This window comes from Gavia stellata, chromosome 21, assembly GCF_030936135.1.
Source record: "Gavia stellata isolate bGavSte3 chromosome 21, bGavSte3.hap2, whole genome shotgun sequence".
In the NCBI taxonomy this organism is placed as follows: domain Eukaryota; kingdom Metazoa; phylum Chordata; class Aves; order Gaviiformes; family Gaviidae; genus Gavia; species Gavia stellata.
The window spans coordinates 435,707-457,139 of NC_082614.1; the positions used below are offsets into that span (position 1 = coordinate 435,707).

General features: G+C 57.3%; 2 protein-coding genes across 2 annotated transcripts; both read right to left on the minus strand.

Annotated features, from left to right (window-relative positions):
- Window positions 1-3,960: 3,960 nt before the first annotated feature.
- Window positions 3,961-7,531, minus strand: SLC7A4 (solute carrier family 7 member 4). Its single transcript, XM_059827731.1, has 4 exons — window positions 6,392-7,531; window positions 5,606-6,282; window positions 4,680-4,788; window positions 3,961-4,154 (listed from the first exon to the last, which is right to left on the minus strand). The coding sequence occupies exons 1-4, from the start codon at window positions 7,371-7,373 to the stop codon at window positions 3,961-3,963; spliced, it is 1,962 nt and encodes a 653-aa protein (XP_059683714.1). The 5' UTR covers window positions 7,374-7,531.
- Window positions 7,532-12,651: 5,120 nt separating this feature from the next.
- DGCR6 (DiGeorge syndrome critical region gene 6) lies at window positions 12,652-20,244 on the minus strand. The gene is made up of 5 exons (XM_059827624.1): window positions 20,117-20,244; window positions 19,840-20,000; window positions 19,006-19,106; window positions 15,359-15,499; window positions 12,652-13,569 (listed from the first exon to the last, which is right to left on the minus strand). Exons 1-5 carry the CDS (start codon window positions 20,242-20,244, stop codon window positions 13,486-13,488), a joined length of 615 nt encoding a protein of 204 aa, XP_059683607.1. The 3' UTR covers window positions 12,652-13,485.
- Between the last annotated feature and the right edge of the window lie 1,189 nt (window positions 20,245-21,433).

The window sequence follows — 21,433 nt, forward strand, 5'->3', positions numbered from 1 at the left end:
CCCCCTCCCCGAGCTGCATCTCGGGACTGGGGGAGGAGGGACACGGGCTGCTCAGTGTCTCTACCATTTAAATGATGGTGGGTAGCATCCCTAGCCTCGATTTTTCTCCCTAGTATCAATCCTGTGTTATTCCCTCTCTGAATTTACATTTCTCCTTGTTGCCTTGCACCCGCTTTGTGGGAACTCCCCTCCCAGGGCACGGCAAACCAGCACTGCCCTGGTAGCTCCTCTACCAGTCCTCCCGGTCCAGCAGCATCACTGCTGAGGCTCGGCTGCCCTGGCCACTGCCTGCCCACTCCCATGCTGTAAGTGGAGGATTATCATCCAAGGATCACATGAACCTTCTTAGCCCAGCCCGGGAACATGTGTGCTGGAGCTGCCTCTGCCCCACGGCCCCTAAAGCCCTTCCAGGTTCCCGCAGTCCCAGCACCGGCCATTACACCGCTGACCTACATACTTTGCTGATGCATTTTAATTAGATTGATTGCCATGCAGTCCAGCTGGGCTGATTAGACCATTTCCATGAGTCCCAGAAAATATGATTTTTTTTTTTTTTTTTTAAGCTAATTTGGGGAAAGAGACTCCTATGGCAAATTGGTGTAATATCAGCCGCAGTAAAGCAGCAAGCGACTGTCTCCCCACATGCTCTACGAAATGGGGTTTTGTGAGCTGCACACGGGGGTGGTTTGTTTTTAAATCTGGCTGGAGCACGCGTACGGGGGTACAGCTGGGGGAACTGATGTTTTTTTCTCCCTACAATTACAGGCTGCCATCTTAAAGCACTGCTGACGGTGTTTAGTTTGGATTTAGGTGGTTTTTTTCCCTGCTGATACAATTTTCAGGAACAAATCATTGTAGGAGGGCTCCCTTGGTGGCAGTGGCTGCTGACAGCCCCCTTTTTTTGTGTGTGCATTAATGGGTAGACCATTTAAAATCAATTAATTAATAAATGTTCTGCGCCTGCGCAGGGCACGTTACTGCAATAGGATGGTGTGTGACACAGATGAACCAACCAATTTTGTAATCCTATTTAAAAAAAAAAACCCACACGTGTGCTCGAGAAGGCACGCTCGCCTCCCAGGCTGCCGTTAATTACGTTTCAATCCTTTAATTCCCTGCCAGTCGCATCCCTGTCCCTCCCTGTCTCTCCCTGGCTGGTGCTGGGGGGGTACCCCGTATCCATGCTTGCTTTTTATGGCCCAGCCTAACAGTAATTTCTCTGCATTTTGGCAAATGGAACATTTTAAAATAGATTAAATGTTGATGGTTATGAGGCTCATTCGACAACCCTTAGGTCTTTGCCAGTTTAAACGGCTGACCAAGAGCCCGTGCTGGGTGAGCCCAGCCCTGGCGACAGCCGAAGAGTATTTTGCGATGTGACTTCTATCGACTTTCTTCCGAAAGAGAACAGGAAAGTGTTTTGAACCTCAGCCTGTCCTCCTCTGTTAGGCCTTTTATTGCTCTTCTCCAACCCTGTGCTGGGCTTCCTTGCTCCTGATATATCACCGTGGTTCTTTCTACTCGCCTTTATCCTGCTGACAATGGATTTATAGCAGAGATTAAAAGCTGACAGCTGATAAGGAGAGTTAAGTCTACCTGCCTTCCCGGATACCTGTTGAATACTTAATTTTTTTAACAAAGAATGACTTTGTTCTCACGGAAGGAAAATTCCCTAGTGAATGACACCAGTGAGGACGGGGGTATCTATGGGTTATCTCAAGTGACTCACACGTTAATTCCCATTATTTGCACTGGCTCACAAGCTCTGCCATCCATTCAGCTCGTAACCCTTGGCAGCTTTAGTGAACCTGTCCCAGCACTGCTCAGCGTCATCCTCGCTGTTGACAAAGGGGATCAGGCCCGGCTGGGTGAATACAGTTATATTTGTGTATCTGTAAAGCTCAAATTCCAGGCTACCTTTGCACGGCTACCCCAGCCCCTTGGGGGTCCCAGTTTCCGTGGGTCCGGCCAGAGCCCATTCTCATGAACGAAACACCTGTGCCCGAAGAGCAAAGCTGCTCCCAGCAGTGCCCGCTGGACCCGGCCAGGCATTGCGCAGCTCCCACATGCCAGCCCAGCTCTGGAAGCATGTGCCGGTGGCTGGGAAACTGGGGTCCCAACACGGAGACTCGCTGTGCTCAGCCCATTCCCCGCGATGCCAGAGAGCATCCCCAGGTAGGGTCTGCACCCGCCGAGCATAGCCCGCTGCTGCTCTTGGAGGGCTCAGGAGGAACGTGCCTGCAGGGTGGCAGTGGGTAGTACGACCCTCCCTTTCCCTAAGCTTTTCGGGGGCTTTCCTGAGCACCGGCTGGGGGACCAGCTTCCCCATGTGGACTCTTGGTAGGGGACACACAGCACAAACAACCAGAGCCATCACAGAACCAGTATTTATGAGGGTGACTGAGTCAGCCCATTGCTCACAAGCCACTACACAGAGGTGCCAAGCAAGGCCACAGCACGGCGGGGACTCGCCGCTCCATTGGCAGCAGCGGCAGCGCAGGGGCGAGGCGGGATGCGGAGCAGTGCTGGCAGACAGAGGGGTTCACCAGGGAGCCAGTGCATCGTACAGAGACCCCCCCCATGGCCCCTCTAGGCCCCCTCAGGGACTGGCCAGCAAGAAGCAATGGAACCAGCTTGCCTGCGGTCCCCGGCTCCTCACAGGATGCAGATGATGTTGCACGTCCAGCACAGCTGCAGGGAGCAGGGTGTCCACGCTGCAAGACCTGGCAGTTTGGCAACCTCGTGCTCTACTGATTGTTTCCTCCACGTATTTCTTCCAAAACGTGCTAAAACCCCTTTCCCTTCCACTTTAGGCTGCCCATGGGCAAACCAGGCAGGGGTGGCTGCAGCAGTGATGCTGGGGACTGCCCCACACAATACCATGGCAGCCGGGGTGAGCCCCAGAGCACGGGGATGCTCGCGGGGAGGGGGCAATACTGAAAAGCACCTGCAGAGCCTGTCCCGAGCCACAGAGAGCCCGGGAGGGGCATCATGGGGGGCTGAGCCCCTGTGACGGGGCGGGCAGCAGTACAGGCTGTGCTACTGGGGTGCAGGGGAAGGGGGGAGCCGGCTCCAGGCAGCCCAGCCCAGGGATGCCGCTGGGCACCTCTGGGGACAAGGCAACAAATTGGGGGTCCTGAGCGCCCACACCCAGCTCTGGGCTGGGGCAAGAGCCTGGCTCTGGTGTGACCTTACAGCCAGGCTTCCAGGGGGCATGGCCCGCAGCCCACCCTGAAACAGCCAGCGCCAGCGGCTGGGAAGATGCAGTTGGGCTTCTGCCGTGCCAGCTCACACTGGCTTTCCTGGGGTCCCTGCCCAGCCACCCGCTCTGGCCACGTCCTTTCTCCATCTCATCTCCCCAGTGGCTCCTCAGCCCCCCTCAGCCCCAGTCTTTTAGGAGAGTGGCCCTGGGGATGGGGATGGCAGGGATGCAGGTGGGGAAGCGCATTTGGCCCCTGCCTCTTTCTGCAGGCGGGCTCTGCAGGAGGCAGGGGGGCTCTGCAGGGCTGCAGAAAGATCCCACGCTGCAGCCAGGATGAGACCCAGGATGGGTCAGCGCTGGGCTGCCTGCCCCGGTCCCTGGGGACCCTCTCTGCATCCCCAGCTGCGCAGATGGGCCAGCAGAAAAGAGATTTGCTGCATGGTGCCTGCGTGTGCTCCGGGGAAGTTGGGGAGGATGTGGCTCCTCGTGCGCAGGGCAGGCACTGGGCTGAGGGGGCTGAGACCCAGTTCCTGAGTGCTGGGGATGGGGAGGGAGGGAGCCAGCCCTCCCCCACGCTCTGCGGGGAGCTGGTGGGGAAGGGCAAGGATCCTCAACATCTCCAGATGGAGCCACAAGCCCAGGGCAGCCCCGGTGGCTCCGCTGCCAAAGGGAACAGGAGGAGGAGAGGGGGTCTCTGGCCTCACCATGGGGAGGGGGTCAGATGCTCCCATAGCCAGGTGCCCCCATCCCCCGGGCTGTCATCTCTTGCAGTCTTCGGTGTCGGTGTCTGGCAGCCCAGCAGCGGGCTGGGAGCTGGGCTGGACCGCCTGCACCCTCTCCTCCAGGCTGCCGCTGGGGAAGACCACGTAACGGGCGCTGACGCGCTGCGGCCGGGGCTCCCGCAGGTTCTCCTTGCTGTGCCAGATGCCGTAACCGAAGTACACGAGCAGGCCTGCAGCGGGGGACAGGGACAGCAGCGGCTCGAGCAGAGGCTGGCAGCTGGCACGGATGCAGCCGGCATGCCGGTGGAGCAGCACAAGCCACAGCACCGGGGTGGGGGCTTAAACCAGCTGCTTGCAGGTGGAAAAGGATCCTGCAGCACATTAAGAGCGAGGGCGGCACCCCCAGTCCCCAGGGAGGGGAAGCCCCTTGCTAGGAAGGGCTCCTCAGGCCCCAGGGAACTGCCTTGGGAGCAGGGGGTGGTTCTGGTCCAGAGCTTGAAGAAGGATCCAAACCTTAACTGGAACAAATCGTAATACTCTGGGAACCAGAGAGGGTCAGGGAGATGCTGGGAGACCTCAGCTTGCGTCTCCGAAGGGGAATCGAAGGCGGACAGGGGCACGATGCGCTTTATAAACCCATCACCAGGGGAAAAGAGGTGCCGAAGCTGCTGGCCAGTGCCGAGAAAACCCCGTTCCCCTCTCCCCCGAAGCAGTCGCCGCCTTCCCGGGGCTCACGCCACCGTGGGAGCACTCACCTAAGAGCAGCCAGATGGCGAAGCGGAGCCACGTCATGTAGCTGAGCTTCAGCATCAGATAGATATTGAGGATGATACTCAGCGCTGGGGAGAGGGGTACCAAGGGGATCTGCGGGAGAAACAGAGCCAGGGAGTGGTGAGACCATCCTGAAAACCATAGAGACAAAAGCCAGCAGTGGTAAATGCGGGGGACAAAGTGACTTTCACCCTGGGCTTTCTGAAAATGATGGGTTTTTTTGGGAAAAAGGCAGCCAAGAGGAACAGCAGCCAGTTAGGGAGCCAGGAGGTGGGAGCCAGGCTGCACGCCGGACTGGCGGGGTGGGCACAGGTTCTGGAAACAGCCCAGAGGCACCGGCACAGGGACCAAACAAGCCCCCAGCACAACCCAGAGCCAGCATGGTCCTCGCTGGAAAGCCAGGGCAGGGGCATGGGAGGGAGATGGTGTTACCACTGGTGTTACCGTCCACGCGGCTGCACCGCACTGGGGCCCAGACGGGCTGGAAACCAGAGAGGGGGGAGCACAAGAGGCACAAAAGTGATTTGGAGGCTGAAGGAAAGAGCTCCACCGCGTAGCTTGAGGGCAGACCAAAGGCAGAAGGAGTCGGGATGGGCAGGAGGGGAGCGGGGGGCTGTGGGGATGCGGAGGAGGGAGCCCAGGGCGGTCAGGAGCAATCCCACGGGAGGGACATGGAGCTGCTGGGGATGTCCCCTCCCAGGGACCGGTGACCGTGCAGAGTGACACCACAGGTACCAACACCTCCCCACACTCAGTGCTTGCTGACACCCTCCTCCTCCTCCTCCTCCTTCAGCAGTTGTGGTGCTTTCACCAGACCAGGGTGGCCAGGGCCTCTCATGGGTCTATCAGAGCTACTCCCACCCCACCGACCCCGGCAGAGGGACTAATCCTGCCTGGGCCCCAGGCGTACCTGGAAGGTCTGCGTGCCGTGCTGCTGCTCGTGCGCCCAGATGAGGAGCAGGCTGAGCAGGAAGCCCAGGCTGAAGAGAACCAGCAGCAGGGAGTAGCTCCAGGTGGGCAGGTGGAGATGGGTGTTGCCGAACACCAAGATGGAGCAGAGGCAGATGGCGGATACCATCAGGGTCACCACAGCCACCGTGACCACCTCGCCTGGGTAGAAGTCGCTGAGGAACTCCAGGTAGGGCTCAAAAGCTGCCTTCAGCTGCCCCGGCTCCCGGTGCTCCTTGCTCTTGTCCCTGTCAACCAGCTGGAGCTTGTCGGAGAAGGACTCGTACTCCTTCAGTTCGCCGGCGGACGGACCCTCGCGGGGCTCGGGGCTGGGCCGGCCACCGGCCGCCGGCGCAGGGGCGTCCACCTTCTGTTGCTGGAAGCGCAGGACGATGATGCTTGCGGCCACGAAGGTGTAGGCCAGGAGCGTGCCAATGGACAGGAACTGCACCAGGGCCTCCAGGTCAAAGATGAGGGCCAACAGGGCCATGAGCAGCCCGAAGACCACAATGCCAACGACGGGCACCTGCGTGCGGGGATGCACTCGGGAGAAGACCCGGAAGAAGAGCCCGTCCTCAGCCATGGCATAGACGATGCGTGGCAGAGAGAAGAGGTTGCTCAGCAGGACCGTGTTCATCGCTGAGGGATGGGCAGGAGAAAGAGGACCACATCAGACCCAAACCACCCCGGTTCCCACCCCTCATCGCGAGCAGGGTGGGCACCTCCCACCACCGCTCCCTGTACTCACCGCAGATGGAGCCAGCGGCCACCAGGAACCCTGCCCAGGCGTAGCCCCTCCTGTAAAACGCATCCGCCAGGGCAGAGTCGGGGTCCAGCGTGTGCCAGGGCACCATAAGCGTCAGCACCACCGACACCAGGATGTAGGCCCCTGTGGCCAGCCCCAAGGAGAAAGCGATGGCCCTGGGGACAGCCCGCTGTGGGTTCCTGGCCTCTTCGCTGGAGGCTGCGATGACATCGAAGCCCACGAAGGCGTAGAAGCAGGTGGCCGTGCCGGCCATGATGCCTGACAGCCCGTACGGGGCAAAGCCACCCTCCTGGGCACTCCAGTTCTTGGGCTGCGCGAGAACGAAGCCCATGATGAGAATGAAGAGGATGACACCCATGCTGATGGCCGAGAAGACGTGGTTGAGCCAGGAGGACACTTTGGCCCCGAAGGAAATGAAGGCGGTGGCTACCAGCAGGATGGCGGCTGCCAGAAAGTCGGGGTAGCGGGCCAGGAACGGCACCTGCCAGGCGCCCACATGGGTCTCGGTGAAGTTCTTTATCTTGTGGTTGAAGATGGAGTCCAGGTAGCCACTCCAGGCCCTGGCCACCGCGGCTCCCCCGATCATGTACTCCAGCAGCACGTTCCAGCCGATGAGGAAGGCCCAGATCTCACCCACAGACACGTAGGTGAACATGTAGGCAGAGCCCGTCTTGGGTACCCGGGCTCCAAACTCGGCATAACAGAGAGCAGCCAGGAGCGAGGCAAAGCCGGCAATGATGAAGGAGACGATGACGGCAGGGCCGGCGATCTCCTTGGCCACGGTGCCTGTGAGGACATACAGCCCAGAGCCCACCATGCCCCCGATGCCCAGCAGCGTCAAGTCAATGGTGGAAAGACATCTGTTGAAGGACGTCTCCATCATGTCGTCCTCCAAGGTCTTCACCCGGTTGAGTTTCTGGCAGAAGCGGGTTAGGTCGGCAGAGCGAGGCAGCCATCTCGCCATCCTGGAGGCAGCGGGCCCTGCCCTCTGGCAGGGTGAGGGGTCCACAGCGGCGAGACCCTGCCTGGAGACCTGGCAGAGGAGCAGGAAGGTGTGAGCATCCCCTCCTGCAGGGAGGTATCGGGTGGTGGGGACAGGATGGAAAAGCCACCGGGGCACATTCAAGGTGTCCCTCATTCCTCCGCCAGTGTGGGGCTCAGCACTGGAGCGTGTCCTCCTGCAGGGTGGTGGCACAGGACAGCCAGCCACCCGGCGCGGGGACCAGTGCTTGTGTGCCCGGTGAGAGGGAAACCACAGAACCCCCAGGGCAGCATCTCCCAGGCTTTTCTTTTTAAACCACAGCTGCATTAAAGCCCAAACCAGGCTGCTCTGGCCCTGCTGAAGGTTTCTTTGCTGCTTCCCCTCCACCTTATTCAACATCTACCTGACCTTCTCCCTGGTGCGCTGGGAGCCCACCGAGGGGGCATGCAGCATCTCCCCACTCCCAGCATCTCGCTGCTTCCCCAGGGAAAGCCCAGGTGTGGCGTGGAGGCGTGCAGCAGGAAGTCCAGAGCAGCTCCAGGGAGGACGTGGGTGTCCCCGGCCAGACCAGGAAACATCCAGCACCCGGGGACCAGCCCCGGCTGGCAGCTGCTGCTGGGAGAGTGGGAGGACACAGCTCTGGGGCGGGAGGACGTGGCTCTGGGGACCTTCAGGTGCTGCTTCAGAGCTGCTCTGGGGGACGGTCTGTGATTTTGGGGATGCTCTCCCCTTCCAGCCACCCTCGTCGCCGTGCTAGGATATGTGTCTCCCCGCATCCCCAAACCATGGGTCCTGCTCAGAGGGCTCATGCTGTTCGGTGCAGCCCCGCTCCCTGGGTCCATCTGTCTCAGAGGCCAAAAGGTCCCGGGAAGGCCACCGCGACCTGACGGCATAACGCTGGCCCATGGGGACAACAGGCCTGTTGTCCCCAACCGTGCTGGCTGAGACCCCCCCCAGCCCCGCTCGCTGCCTGCATCTGAGTCCCCGTGAACGGAGGGGCTGGCAGTATCGGGGTGGCCCGACCCCAACGCACCCAACAGCCGCAGGCGGGCAGGACGCGGAGCTCGACACCCGCTGGGTGAGCGAGCATCCCTCCCGGGCTGGGGGGGGTGGTCGCGGGTGGGGACCCCCGCACCGGGGAGGAGAGGGGTGGGGGGGGGTGGGGGGTATTCAGCCTCCGGATTCATCCCCGGGCGGGGCGAGGGGAAAGTTTCGCCCCTGCTCAGCCCCACCGCGACACCGGTCCTCGGGCGGCGCCCGGCCCCGCTCCCCCGAGCCGCAGCGCCCACGGGGCGCACCCCCCGCCCCGCCCCGGCCCCGGTCCCGCCGCCCGGGAGGGTCCCGCTCACCTGCGCGGCCGCGGCCGGGGGCACCGCGCGGCTCCGCCAGCGGCCCCGGCCCCCACCTGCTCCGCGCCGCCGCCTCCCGCCCCGGCTCCGCCTCCCCGGCCCGGCGGAAGGGCGGGGGCCCGGCGCGGCGGCTGCGGGGAGCCCCTCGGGGGCCGCCCGGGAGCGCGGCGGGGTTGGGTGGGGGAAGCAGCAACCGGGGCCGGAGCCGGGCTGCTGCGAGACCCGGGGCCGGGGATGCTGCAAGGGCAGCGCGGGCGGCACCCGCCCCAGCCCCAGGGGTGTCCCCACCGGAGCCGGGAGCAGAGGTTGGGGTGCCGGGGGAAGCACCCTCGAGCCCCACGGAGAGGCTGACAAATTTTTTGGCAGGGCACCCAGAGCGGCCTGGTGGGTGCCCACGACCTCACTGCTGGACACCGGCACCCCGGGGTGCGTGTGCTGGGCTTGAGTGCTGCAGCCGGAGCCTTGCGTAAAGGGAACAGCGGAGGATGGAGCAGCCATCCCAAATCTCAGCCGCTGGACACAGTTCTGGATGCAGGGAAGGGCTGAGGCCCGGCTCCCCTCCTCCTTAGCTATTCCAAACAGGAATCTGCCTCTACCCCCTGTGCTCTGGAGCTGCTGCCTGGAGAACAGGCACCGCCTGCGTACTTGGGTATTTCTCATGAAGAAGCAAAGGCGTAGGGGAAAGCAGCTGGAGGGGCAGCAGTGGAAGGCGAGCTCTTCAGCAGGCCCATCCAGCTCACGGTCCTGCTGCCCAGGAGTGAAGAAAGCCGGTGCCTGGGCAAGAGCGCAAGACCTGGAACAAAAGCCCGTAGTGCTTCCACCAGGCTCCAAGTATCTGCAGCTCGGTGAAGGGGAATCACCCCTCTCCATCTCTAAGTCAAAAGGCATTTCTTTTCTGGAAGTCTCTCACCTTCTCTTGAACCAACATAAACATTCTGCTTCTCCAGCCCCCCGTGGCAAGGAGTTTCCCAAGCAGTCGCCCGGTCTGCCTAAACCTGCCCTTCACAGGCTTCATGTAACACCCCAGCTTTTGTAGGCGAAGAGTGAAGTCCCTCTCCATGTCACCTGTAGCTTTAGCTCTACCCTGTCCCCTCTTGGGCACCCTGTTTTCAGATAGAGGAGTCCAGCTTGGCTGGAAGGTGGTCCAGACGTCTGGTGTCCCCGGGGCCTTTGGCAGAGCCTGCTCCAGCTCTCCTGCACCCTTCTCGGGTGCAGGAGAAGAAGGGACCTGCATTGGGGTGCTGGCACACCAGCAATTTCATAGCAGCAAAACATTTTTCATTTTCTTCTCTGCTCCCTTCCTAATGTCTCATTTGATTTTCTGAGGGCTACTGAGCACTAAAGCTGATGTTTCCATGGACCCATCACCCCAAACATCACTCACTCCTGAGTGGTAACGGTCAACTTGGAGCCCACCATGCTCCCACCTGCATAAATTCACCCTTATCCACACTGAATTGGCCTCCTTATGTGAAGGGGACCTTGCTCTCCTCCTCATCAGCCCAAAGTATAGAAAACGGAAGCAGGAAACAGGACTTGTTCCCTTCTGCCCCCCACCATTCACCTTCCTCCAGCTCACGGGTGAACACGGGGCTGGCACAGAGCCGTAGCTCTCCCATCGGTCACCTCGCACCAGAACAGGGAACTTGTGCATCGCCTCTCCACGTTGCTTCTGGCACACAAGGAGACTTGGGCAGAAACTTAAGGTCCAGCTCCGTGGGTGGCAGAAGCCACCTGAGCTGCCACCAAAGGGGTCCCCAACCACACGTTCCCGGGGCACCGGTTGAGCTCAGGGGCTGCACAGGCAGTTGAACCAAGGAGGTGATCCAGCTGAAATCCAGTAATTCTTCGCAGCACTTCCAGCTCCTTCGGATCACTCTCACCAGGTCCAACCCCAGCCCAGCCGTCACCGGCAGCAACGCAACTCCAGTAGCAAGGGCACAGCCAGCGCTGTACGAAGGCGTCACGCTCTAGTGACGCAAAGGCAGTGGCTTGGAAAAATATCCATGTATACTCACTACTGCCCAGCAAAGCTTCACGGGGGGGCCGAGGAAGTTTTCCTCCGCTGAATTCGTGCTGACCGAATACTCCCTGACCACTATCCCAGGCGCTTTATTCCCTTAAGATAACCTTTTCCACGGATTAACCAGGTCTGACCACCCTGCCGCTCTCCACCTCGCGCGGAAAGCCTTTCTGAAACACAGCCTGACTGCAGGCATGGAAAATTTCAGCTTGGATCGGCTGCCTGGCAGAGCCGTCCGCAACCAGATGGTGGGAGCGGGAAGCCTGAGAGCTGCTGTTGTCATGGCAGTGCCGGAGCAGCCCGCCGCCATCCCAGCACCAGCCGCCCCCGGGAGAGACGGCAGCAGAGATGGTAGTGACCAGCTCTCCCGGCTTGTGGGGAGCTCTAGACCAAGGTGGGCTCCACTCTTCGTGGCACAGGGCAGCGAAGTGGGGCTGAACCCACCGACAGCCATCCCGATCTGCTGCATTAGCTGCCCACGGGTGTCCCCGAGCTTCTCCAGCCACACCATCCGCTCTGCTGCTGCTCCAGCCATGCAAGAACGCTCGTGTCGAAGAAGGGGGGAGTCCTTCTGGGAAGCAGAGCTAGCCCCCCAAGCATCCAGGCAGTCAGTCTCCTTTCCTGCAATAGGGCCCATTGTTCATGCCCACCTTCCTCATCCTCACCTCGGAAGCAATTTCCTTGCTAATAGCTCTGGCCGCACACAGAGGAATACAGATCCCTGTGGTCAGCACCACAGACTACTCTGTCTGTGCGTCCTCACAGGCAGGATGAAGGTGTCTCCAGAGGGGAACGCTGCCCGCCCTGCTCCTCGCCATTTCAGCAGTCAAGTGCAGGGCTCCCAGCTGAGGGTCAAGCGACAACACAGTTCAAGGTGGCTCGTGGGGACCCTGCAATGGTGCAGGTCCCATATCAGCCCACTTACCAGCTGGGGATTTTCATCCAGGAGGTGGAAACCCCACAAGAGCGGTACCTCTTGTCTCCAGCTGCTGAACCACAGTGGCACATTCCTGGGGGGAGGAAACACCCACCCGTGATGGAAACAGGAAGGGGTCTCAGCCCTGAATTTGCAAAAGCCTCGTTGGTCCTCGTAGCTGCTGACCTTCAGGGTGTTTGTCTACAGTAGTGGGCAGCAACTCCACCACCACCTCTCCCAGGCAAAAGGCCACCCACAAGTTCTTCTAACACCTTTGCAGGTTTCCTCACTTTACCTGGTTCTCCAACTCCACAGCTGGCTCGCTCTAGCTTCAGCGATCTGCTTTCACGTCAACACAAGGGCTCACGGTACTTCGGGCAAGGGGTAGTGACCCATTTCTCAGCCTCAGTAACTGACACCGTTCTGAATCATCTCACACTGCCTTCTGCTGTGAAAAGAGATCGCTGCAGTAATAGCAGAGCATGCGGGCAAAAGCAAACAGTAACGCGAAAGAGATGTCTCCCAAATACAAGCCTTGTTCTGGGAACATCAGAAAACCCTTAAACAGTGACGCAGGTGTAATCAAAGCCCTTCAACCCAGGATGGCTCATGTCTTTGAGCCACCCCAACAGCTTCTCCAACTTGTTCTGTGAAGAACAGAACTGGTTAGGGACCCTCCCTTGCACCATCCTGTTTCCAGCACTGCACGCTGCCTGGCACCAACACGTTTCTTACACGCTTGAAGCAAGCTTTTACCAAGTTCTCAGCAAGTGCTCCGATTCCTCCCATGCACTGAGTCCCAGAGCTGCAACTCAGGCTCTTGGGGTCATCAGCTCAACCCTGAAAGGTCTCAGAAACACTCAAGGTTCCCCCGCCCGCTTTAATCTAGTGTGCCCCAAACCCCACACTCCTCAAGCAGGGATGGGACAACCGTAATCGCAATCATTGACATTTAGAAAGCTGCAGCCCCAGAAGGCAGGACAGAATATTTTATTTCTCTGCATTTTGAATCCGGTTTAAAGTAACAAAGCACAAGCTCTCGAGCCTTCTCTGTTGGCGGAGTGGGGTGGGAACACTGCGAACGTCACAGTCCAGTAATGGTGGGCAGAGGCCTGAAATCCTCCTTTAATAAAGCCAATGCTGTTATCTGCCTAGAGGTGTCTCTGGGAAGGGTCTGCCTGTTTAAGAGGCTGTTTCTGCCTCAACACACAGAGAAGCATCTTCTTGTAGATGAACTTTGGACCTTTTTTCCCCAGCTGCCAACCATCTGCCTTGGCCAGGCAGCACCGGATGGTGAGTCCACTTTGCTTCCCTGTCCGATACGGCAGCAACTCACCTTTCCTACTCCCTACCAGAGACGCTTGCTCCTCCTTCTCAAATCGGAAGAGGAGATCACACTGCTCACCCGTTCAGCTCGATTCACCTAAACACAGGGATCACCCATATATGGCTGGGCTGGGTTTGCTGCCTCGGTGCCTGGCCCAGTCTCCCCTGGCTTAGTAAACGGCCTCACCGACACTGCAGGCTGTACGTGGCAGATTAATGCCCTCCGTCGTCTCTCATCTTAGCGAAACGTGCAGCACGCATCTTGCTCTGAGGACCAGAGAGGCAGTCTGATGCTCCCCAACCACCCCCCTGCTCTGGGGGTCTGCTTGCCCCAGCTCTAAGTTTATCTAAGGGCCTCGGCTATTCCTTCTACAGCCAGTAACCTCTTCCTGACACGATATAAAGCAAATGCGTTAACAGTCTATTCTTTAGAGGGAAGTCAGAAGAAAACTCTGGAAAGTAAACAGCAGATTTGCTCGTTCAGGAAAAAGCCTTCTCGGACTCGGATTCCTTCTGTTGTAACTTCCGAATCAGCTCCAGTAAATTCATCTGTAAAGTCAGCTCCTGCGAAGGAAGAGAGACAGTTTTGCAAGAATAAAATTATCCCATTCCCTGCTGCAGGAAGCAGAAAGGACTGGTTTGTACCACCCACTCAAGAACTACTAATCTTCAGGGAACAAAGGAAAAAGCACACAGATACAAAACAAAGGCTTCACCTTCTTTAAGCATTTCTATAAAATACAAGGCAGTAGTATCTTAAGGGATCTGCTGCAAACAGCAGCTGTCTCAGGAATCCCAGGGCTTTACGATTCATCAAGGATTCAAAAAGGTTCTTTTTTCTTGACCGTCTTTTAGTGATGAATGCAGCGAGGGCCAGCCTGTTCTGCAGGTTCTCCCTCCTGCAGCAGCAGCATCCCCTTGCACACACACTGCCACACACCCTAGAGGAGGTTCTCAGGGTCGGCACAGCTCCCTCCCCTCATCCGCTAACACCTTCTTCAATGCCCTGATCCTTCTCCAGCACAGAAGGGCAGGAAGAAGGAGGGATCGCTTTGGGTACTCTCTCAGTGGAGTCTAAGCCATATGCAACACACTGCTGTGCTGGTGCATCTAATTCCCTCTAGGTATTTCATTCCCCTTCAGAAACTCCCTTTTCCGTGACTGTAATCAAGTGCAGACCACCATCTCCTGTAGTCACCAGCATCAGCTTATGTTTTCCTTACCATCTGCTCGTTCTTCAGTTACATTTAGCTCACAAGCCATTCAGCACAGAGACAGCGGAGCAGCTAATGCAGTGAACCCTGTTCTGTGACTCAGGCTTGCAGACATTACATTATGGAAATAAAAACCTATTTTTGTAAAGATATATCAACAGCATAAGCAGGCACTTTATGCAACAGACTATGAGGAAACATATCAGCCGACGGGAAATGCATGGAGAACAGATTCCAGCAGTGATTTCTGACACGGTGGTGGCATCCACAGGTACAAGCCAAGGTCTGGGTCTGGTTTGCCAGCTATCGTAAAGGCAAACATAAACAAACCCCAGCAAATAGAAACCCTGTGAAGAGTTATTACTTACAAAAATAACATAAAAGGCAGGGGCAGGAGGGGAGAGAAAGGGCTGCTTTCATTATACAGATGAGGAATAGCAGCACAGGAAAGTAAGAGGCTTGTTCAAGGCTACACAACCAAGAATTGTGTGGGTTTTAGAAAATGCCTGTTCAACTGACTTAGTTTAAGCCGTCTTTTCTCACTAGTAGGTCTTTATCAAAGTGAAATTTAATCAGCTGAAAAAACAGAGTTAGGAACAGCCTCTTTCTGTACTCCCTGCAAACTTCTGTGGCATTACAATGAGACTTTGGAAGTTTTATTTTTTCATTCCTGCGGTGGCGTTAAGACAACAGAGAAAAACAGCCTGAGATCATCATCTCCAGCAAGTCACATGCAAGAATTAACAAGATGCCTAATAAAAAGACTTCTTGAAAGCAATTTGTACAGCTAAGCTAGGTACAAAAGTGATAAACCTACGCAGCCACTTACTTTAGTATTATTCAGACCCATTCAAGAGTCACAGGACTGCAGGCTGTTGGCACAGCGTTTCTTCCCTCTGCACTGGGAAAAATACTGCAGAAAGCTGGGGATGTTGCCCTGTCTAATGGGTTTCTGCTCCTTTGTTACAAACCTGGTACAAGGTTGGCTCAGGGCACATTGCCCATCAGCTGATGAGGCAAAGGACGGATCATTCTTTCTGACCCAGCGATTCAGAATTCATTAAGAGCATGTTTTTTAAAAAATAAAGTATTAACACAAGAGTACTGTCAGATCTTACGATCCCTGCCTAAATGCCAACCTGTGGGTTGGTGGTGATGTAGAAGCCAGACACCCCAGCCTTCTCCAGAGTGCTCTGTTGGTCTATCACTTTTTGGTCCAGTTCCAAGACTATCTTCTCATCCATCATTCGCTGTTCCTCTCGAATTCGTTGCTCCACAGCCTGAAAAAGATAACAGTCAACGGAAAAAAAAAAAGTGGAATATCTGCCTACCTCCTATCTTTTTCTCATCTCTAAGTCTTTTACTGGAAGTGAAGAGTGACGAGATCCTGAAGCGCTCCTGCTCTCAAGAGTCCCAAGGACAGCAGAGGGCAGCAAGCACAGCCCCAGATCTTACCTCCTCCCCTTGCCATGCCCGATAGCAAGCTACCGCTCAAGAAAGTGCAGGGAAAGCGCTGGGACCAGCCTGCCTTCTGCGTGTTTGGAGGCCAGAAATGACCACAATCAGTATCTGAATGACTCTTCCTGATGAGCCAGCCTCTGAGCAGCAGGCTGTGGCCGAGCATTCCAGCAGTACGGGCTCCAAAGAAGTCATCAGCCCGAGTTGCATACCCCTCACACAACTGGTGAGGCTGAAGAAAGACTTGGAGGAGGAACATAGGCGACTGAAGCTCACCAAGGTGCCAGCTTGGACGCCTCCCTGAGCCTCCATGTTCCCCAACACTAACACACAGAGCTGCAGCGGTAATTCACACCCAGATCCCATTTATTCACCAAAGGAGCCAAACTCCTCAAAAACCTAACTTTGCAACTGGAAAGCCAGTCTATTTAGTATTGACAACAGCAAGCTGAAGTCTCGCTTGGGACTACAGTGTGCTGGGGCTCTATTGTTGGCAGACTGAGAACATTATCAAACAAGGACTTTGCAAAATAGCCCCAACCAGGAGAGCACAGCACCTCCTGCCTCGCTGACATCTGCCTAAAGCTCAGCAGAGAAAACTCTGAAGAAGAAATGGAGCACAGTGACCATTTGCTATGTCAAAGGCACGCTGGAAATCAGGAGCGGTGGGCATGCTCTAGGGGCACTCGCATGCTCTGCTAGCTGTGGAAAGGGGCACTGCTAGTCAGCTCTGGAGGAAACCTCAATCCACCAGAAACTCTGCCAGAGAAAAGAGAAGACAGCAGAAGGATTGCAGGGGATGAGGAGAGGCCAGCTCAAGTAAAAAGCCACGTATCTGTGGAGGTGAGGTAATACAAGTTTACCAGGCTGCACTGAGCAACAAACTTCTTTCACAAGTCACAGGGAAAGCCAGGAAGCATCAAATCCCACCTAAATACAAAGGAAAGCTCCTCTCTTGCAAGAGATAAAGGGCACAAGTTTTAACACTTTACTCAGGCAATGCTGCCCCTTTGTAACACTGTAAACAGAGGCAGGCGTTTAGCTGGAAATATTCACGAGGGTAAGATATCCTCACCGCCCAGAAAGGGAGATGTCACAAAGTCTGGGTTTTCCTACACCAGTAGCTGGTGGTTCCAGAGACGTGGGGAGATCAAGCCAAGAGGGGAGAGAAAGCCTGTGCGCTGCTACAACTCCTGGGGAAAATCCAGAATGTGAATGACAGAGGTCTCGGTCCTGAACAGTCTGGAAAAGAGCCGAGGTGTGTCTACAGCACAGACGTTATCAGTGGCTGTCTGCAAAAGGCCTGACCTAAATGAAGACCAAATATTACGTACATGGAGCAGGAGCTACCGCATGTAACCTTTCTTGGATGTACGGCAGTCAATTAGCGTCTTACATTTTTAATTATGTCCATAGGTTTGGGAAAACTTCGCAGAACTACACGCTATTAAGGAGGACGCAGGACTGAGATCCACCAAAAGACTTCCATACATCAGCTGCTCCACATAAGACACTTGGAGCAGGACTTTATCAGAATAAATGTGAAGAAATTCAAGACAGCTTAAGCCTCAATAAAAGGCAAGGTACAGGGGCTAATTGCCTCCTTCACCATGGGACGCTACTGAACCTAAGAAAGCTCTGTCCTCACGTGTTCTTCAGTCTAGAGGTTCACACTCTTTGTGGACGATATGAAGGATTCAAATCCTTCATTCTCCAAAGACTTTCCTTCCTCCCAGCCGCCGTGGGGGAAGGAGGAGGCACCACACCACCGTCTCCTCCACTTACTGTGCTGGAGGAATGACTTTCCTTGGGTTTGGAAAAAACATATTTAAGTGCCTACATACTGTTTAGGGTTGGCACCTGATTCTGGGTGACAGAAAAGTGCCAAAATCTTTGAGAAAAATAAGGCTTAAACACAAGTTTTTGCTTCAGCTCTGGTGGCTGGTGACCCTATATGATGGGCAAAGCTTTTTTTAAATGCCATGGATTCCACTAGGAAGCCAGACATCTAAAGACTACATCTTGTATTACCCCCTTCTGGGACCCAATCCCAAGGTACCTCATGGGAGCTGGTCTTCAAAACCTTTAAACACAGACGGCAGCTCCGACCAGACACGTACCAATTGTTACTGTGATGATTGATCTTTTCCTGAAATGCTCTACAGCAGAAATATCAGAGCATAAAAAAGGGAAGAAGTAACTCTAATAACACCTGGCAGAGGAAAACAGAAGAGAAAAACAGGGGGAAGGTGGAAGGAAGTAGGAAGAAGTTGCACATCATGTAAGACAAGGAGAAATGACACACATATAGTCTACTTAATGAGTGAAGACAGTATTGGAAATGCTTTAAAACAGGCAATATAGCTTATTACTTGCTGCAAGTATAAGTTACTTAGACACAGAAGTAACGGGGACAGCTAACAGAGGCCCAGCCTGGCTTTAGTCACCTTGATAGGAAACAAGGGACGTGGCAACACCAAAACAAAAGATCCAACAGCGAGCGCTGAGACGGTGCTCGTCACAGACAAAGGTCAGGAAAGAGCCTGTATTTAAACAGTTATCTGTTTGCCTTATGTGGAGTATAGTAACTTCCCCTCTACATTTAAACTCCATCAACTAAGGTAACTAGCTACTCGCAATTTCCTTTACCTTATAAAACTGCCTCTATCTTATCACTAACATACAGATAAGTCCTTTGGGACTGAACGGGCCACTCGTGCTGAAGTGCCTTTCTCCAAATGCCTTGGGATGCTCAAAGAAACTGTTTCTGTGCTTACTTATCTCAAGGCAGTTCCTCCTTATCAGTGCTACTAAGTAAAACGTGTCTTTTTGAGTATTCTCTGCTTTCTACTTGCTACGACGTAATGGCAGATTTCACATACCTTCTCCGTGTTCTCTATCAACTTGCTCTCTATCCATATACAGGCTTCGGCCCGTCTTATAATGAAGACTCATTAAAGCATGGTGGAGAGCATCGCTCTTTTGGAGCTCCTGAACCTCCGTGATTCCCAGATCACGCCTGGACCGCAGCTATCCTAGATGGCAAGAGCCTGGACGCCCCACTCTTGGGGGGACAAAGGGCAGAGCAAGACGAGAGGACCCCCAAGTCGGGGTGGGGAACCTAGGGCTGTGCTAGCAAGAGCAGACAGGATGGCTGGTGGCTTCCAAGACTGTGGGGAGGGGACGTGACTCCTAAAACCCTCTGGAGATGCTGCGATGCTCCTGCGATGCAGGAGGGCTCCTGCAGCAAAGGGGCTGTGAGCTCCCTGGGGAAGGGACACAACCTCCGCACCGGGGGAGGGCTGTGCCCGGCCTGGCCCCCCCTCACCTCCATCTCCCGCTGCTGGGCGGCGCGGAGGAGCGGCAGGTTGTGGGGCCTGCAGCACTGCTGGGCCTCCTTGTGCCGGTGGAAGAGCTCCTGCTTCAGCCCTGCGACAGGGATGGCTGTGGGTCAGGGCACACCGCTGCCAGGTCCCCTCCCGCCCTGCTACGTGTGCCCCCCCCCCCCACCGCAGCATCCCCACCACCTCCCCCGAGTGCCCCCACACTGCCTCCCCCCCCAACGCACCCACTGCCTGCACCCCCCAGCGTCCTCACCACCTGCCCCCCCACTGTCCCCACACCACCTCCCTCCCAGTGTCCCCACAACATGCCCTCCCCAGTGTCACCCCCCCCCCGCCTCCTGGATGCTCCCCCTCACCTCCATGCACTGTCCTCATCACCCGCTCACCCCCCCCAGTGCCCCCCCGCCCCGTGCCCCAGGACTGCCCCCCCAGTGCCCCCCCCCAGTGCCCCGGGCCTACTCCCAATGCTCCAGGTCTCCCTCAGCACTCCTGGCCTGTCCCCCCCCCGGTGCAAGTGCCCCGGGACTGCCCCCCCCTCACCCGGTGCCCCCCGCCTCCCTACAGCGTCCTCATCACCTACACCCCCGGTGTTCCCGATCCACCCCCCAGTGCCCCCCCGCCGGTGCCGCGGGCCTGCTCCCACCCCCAGTGACCCCCCCCCGCCCGGGACCGCCCGCCCCCTGTGCCCCGCCGCCTCCCGGGGCCTACCCCCCCCCCAGCGCCCCTACCGCCTCCCCCGCCGTGCCTCGGGCCTGGCCCCTCCCAGGCTCCACACCCCCCCCCGCCGGTGCCCCCCCGCCCGGTGCCCGCTCGCGGACCGCGGTGCTCGCTGTGCAGCTGCAGGCGTTGGCTGTAGAGGTTCTTCTCGGTGAGGTGCTGGATCTCCAGCAGGCCCTGCACGATCTCGAAGACGGTCCCGTCCAGCAGCGCCAGCGCCAGGTCGCTCAGCGTCGTGTAGGAGAGGCGCTGCTGGCAGGGGCTGCCGGCACCGGGGGGGGGGGGGGGGGGCACCGGGGACGGCACCGGGTCAGCGCCGGTCCCGCCGCCGCCGCGCCTCGCACCACCCCCCATACCCACCCGCCGCCCTCCGCTCACCTGGGCAGCGCCTTAACCAGCGCCTGCAGCTCCGACAGCAGCCGGTAGTGCCGTTCCTGCTGCCGGGACAGCTGCTGCTCCACCGCCGCCTCGTACCCCCCCGCCCCGCCGCCGCCGAACCGCTCCATCCCCTCTCCGTGCGCGCCCCGACCAGGCCCCGCCGCGCCGTGCGCATGCGCGCCCTCACCCCGCCCCTAACCCTTCCCTCGCCCCGCCCCCTGACCCTTCTCTCGCCCCGCCCCGCTCCACCGCCCCGCCCCAAGCGCCTTGCCCCGCCCCTCCGCCCCGCCCCTTTCCGCCAGGCCCCGCCCCGCTCCAGCGCGGCCCCGCAGCTCGGTGCGCGGCCCGGGGACCCTCCGTAGGAGCCGGTCTCGGAGGGGCGGCAGCGGGGCACCGGCGCTCCCGCCTTCCCCTGGGACCCCTGTGCGTGTGCGCGGCGGTGCCTCGATGGCTCGAGGTGCTCGGAGAGCACCTCGAGCCATCGAGGCACCGCCGCGCACACAGGGCGCCGGTGGTAGAGTTTTCCTGGAGGTTTCTCTCCAGCCCATCCCATGGGATGCACAGGGAGAGCAGGGTGTCCCGCTGCTCGGGCTTGAAAGCTGTTTAAAAATGTTTTAAATGACTTTATCAAAAGCGTTTCAGGTGGAGTTTGGCAGCTTGCGAGTTACCGTATGGGGTGACTTCGCCGCGGCCGAAAATGCGGTGACCTCCAGCGTCGGAGGAATTTCACTCTCTGGGTACTTGGCTTCATGGTTTCATTCCAGCCCATGAGCTGGAGACCACTCCCTACGGACACCGTGCCAGAGCAAAGCCAGGCAATGTTTGTGGGTTCACTGGGGAGCCCTGAGAAGGGCGAGAGCGCTCGCCTTCAAGGGTCCCTTCTAATCCCTTAAAACACACGGAGTTTATTAAGTGCGTTTCGACTTCAAACGCACCGCTGGGATGGCAATGGTTTCTTTTCGTGAGCGCTCGGGTGCAGGTAATGAGATCAATGTTTAGCCCAGGTTGAGTTGCAAATTCATTTCAGTGGCACGCATGAAAAGGGTCCTGGCTTGAATTAGCAAAATGAAAGATCCACTGAAATGTATTTAAAAAATGCTTAAAAAGTATTGGTTTTAACGTGACTTCAAATCTTACAAAAGCTGTATTGCCTGCTCAAGGGGAGTAGAAACGTCCATGTTAGAGAAGAACACGGAGCATCCCCAGGGAAACAGGGCATCCCTAAAATCTCCCTGAATATAAATTGCTCCTTTTTTTTTTCCCCGGTTGGTTGTTTCGGATTTCCATGCAAGGATCCCCAAATCCCAAGTCCCGGAG